Source organism: Phytophthora parasitica, assembly GCF_000247585.1.
Source record: "Phytophthora parasitica INRA-310 unplaced genomic scaffold supercont2.32, whole genome shotgun sequence".
Lineage (NCBI taxonomy): Eukaryota > Oomycota > Peronosporomycetes > Peronosporales > Peronosporaceae > Phytophthora > Phytophthora nicotianae.
The window spans coordinates 42,178-43,478 of NW_008649018.1; the positions used below are offsets into that span (position 1 = coordinate 42,178).

General features: G+C 47.3%; 1 protein-coding gene across 1 annotated transcript in view; it reads left to right on the forward strand.

Moving 5' to 3' along the window:
* PPTG_23171 (hypothetical protein) overlaps positions 1-1,191 on the forward strand; it is a gene marked incomplete at its 5' end in the record, with an annotated part of 3,570 nt that extends 2,379 nt beyond the window's left edge. Inside the window, one exon of the mRNA XM_008908862.1 lies at positions 45-1,191. Within this exon, the coding sequence (XP_008907110.1) occupies positions 45-866 (822 nt within the window). The 3' untranslated portion in view covers positions 867-1,191. The remainder of the gene's footprint in view (positions 1-44) is intronic.
* Positions 1,192-1,301: the final 110 nt, after the last annotated feature.

The following is a 1,301-nucleotide window of genomic DNA, read 5'->3' on the forward strand; positions in this document are numbered from 1 at the left end:
TCTGGAAACTGCTGCGCTGGCTTAATGTCGGTGCGGAGAAACAGTTGGCTGAAGATATTAAAGTGGTGAACGATCTGGTGTATGGAGTGATCTCTCGCTCAATTGACGAGAAGAATCGTCAGGGAGTAAAAGAAAACAGTCGAAAAGACCTCATCACCCTGTTTATTGAGAAGTCTGAGGTTGAGTATACGAAGGGTGTGCATACGAAGAAGGACCTCAAACTGATGCGCGACTTCGTCATCAGTTTCTTAGCAGCTGGACGGGAGACAACGGCGACGACCATGTCGTGGGTCATCTTGATGCTCAACAGATATCCGAAGGTATTGGAGCGCGTTCGACACGAGATTAAAGACAAACTTCCAGACCTCGTGAGTGGCAACATGCGCTCACCAACCTTGGAAGACACTCAGCAACTCGTCTACCTGGAAGCGGTTGTCCGAGAAACACTGAGACTTTTCCCTGTTGCTGCTGTGTCTGGACGCTCCGCGACGAGAGATGTACGTCTGTACGAGGGCACATTGATCAAGGCAGGGACGCGAATTGTACTGCCTCACTACTGTATGGGGAGGATGACGACTGTGTGGGGTCCAGACGTCGATGAGTTCAAGCCGGAGCGTTGGATTGACCCCATTTCAGGGAAAATCAAGATGGTGTCGCCGTTTAAGTTCAGTGTGTTCTTCGGTGGACCACGCATTTGTCTGGGTATGAAGTTTGCACTGGCGGAGGTAAAAATCACACTCGCTAAGCTCTTGAGTCAGTTCGACTTCAAGACGGTGAAAGACCCTTTCGACTTTACGTATCGTGCTTCCATTACGCTCCAGATCAAAGGCCCATTCGACGTCGTCGTGTCTCGACTCAAAGTTTGAGATAGTTACCGAGCATGTGAGTTAAAGGTAACTCTTGCCTTGCAATTACGAACAGCAGCCTGAACAGTGACGAGATCCATATAAACTACAGGAAACGGCTGCAATCCTAAAACTTGGTCCAAGAGCATATTTGAAACAAAGGTATGCTTGCCCTGAAGAAGCACTAGTGAATAAGTTTCGAAGGTTTGGATTTCCTGTGTCAACGCGCCTGCTTCGTAGCCCTGTGTGTACTAGACTTCTCCAAGATTATATTTTAGTTTCAGCATTTTAAGATAATAGAGCGCTTAAGCTGTTCAGAACGAAACGCAAATCTGATGAAAACCTGATAATTTTTGGTCTTTTACGTTTCGTTTCGTTTGGAGGCGACGATTAGTTGCGTCTCCGCTTTTTACAACGAAGCGGAATCAGTGGTGGGCTTGTGTTATCCTCTCTACA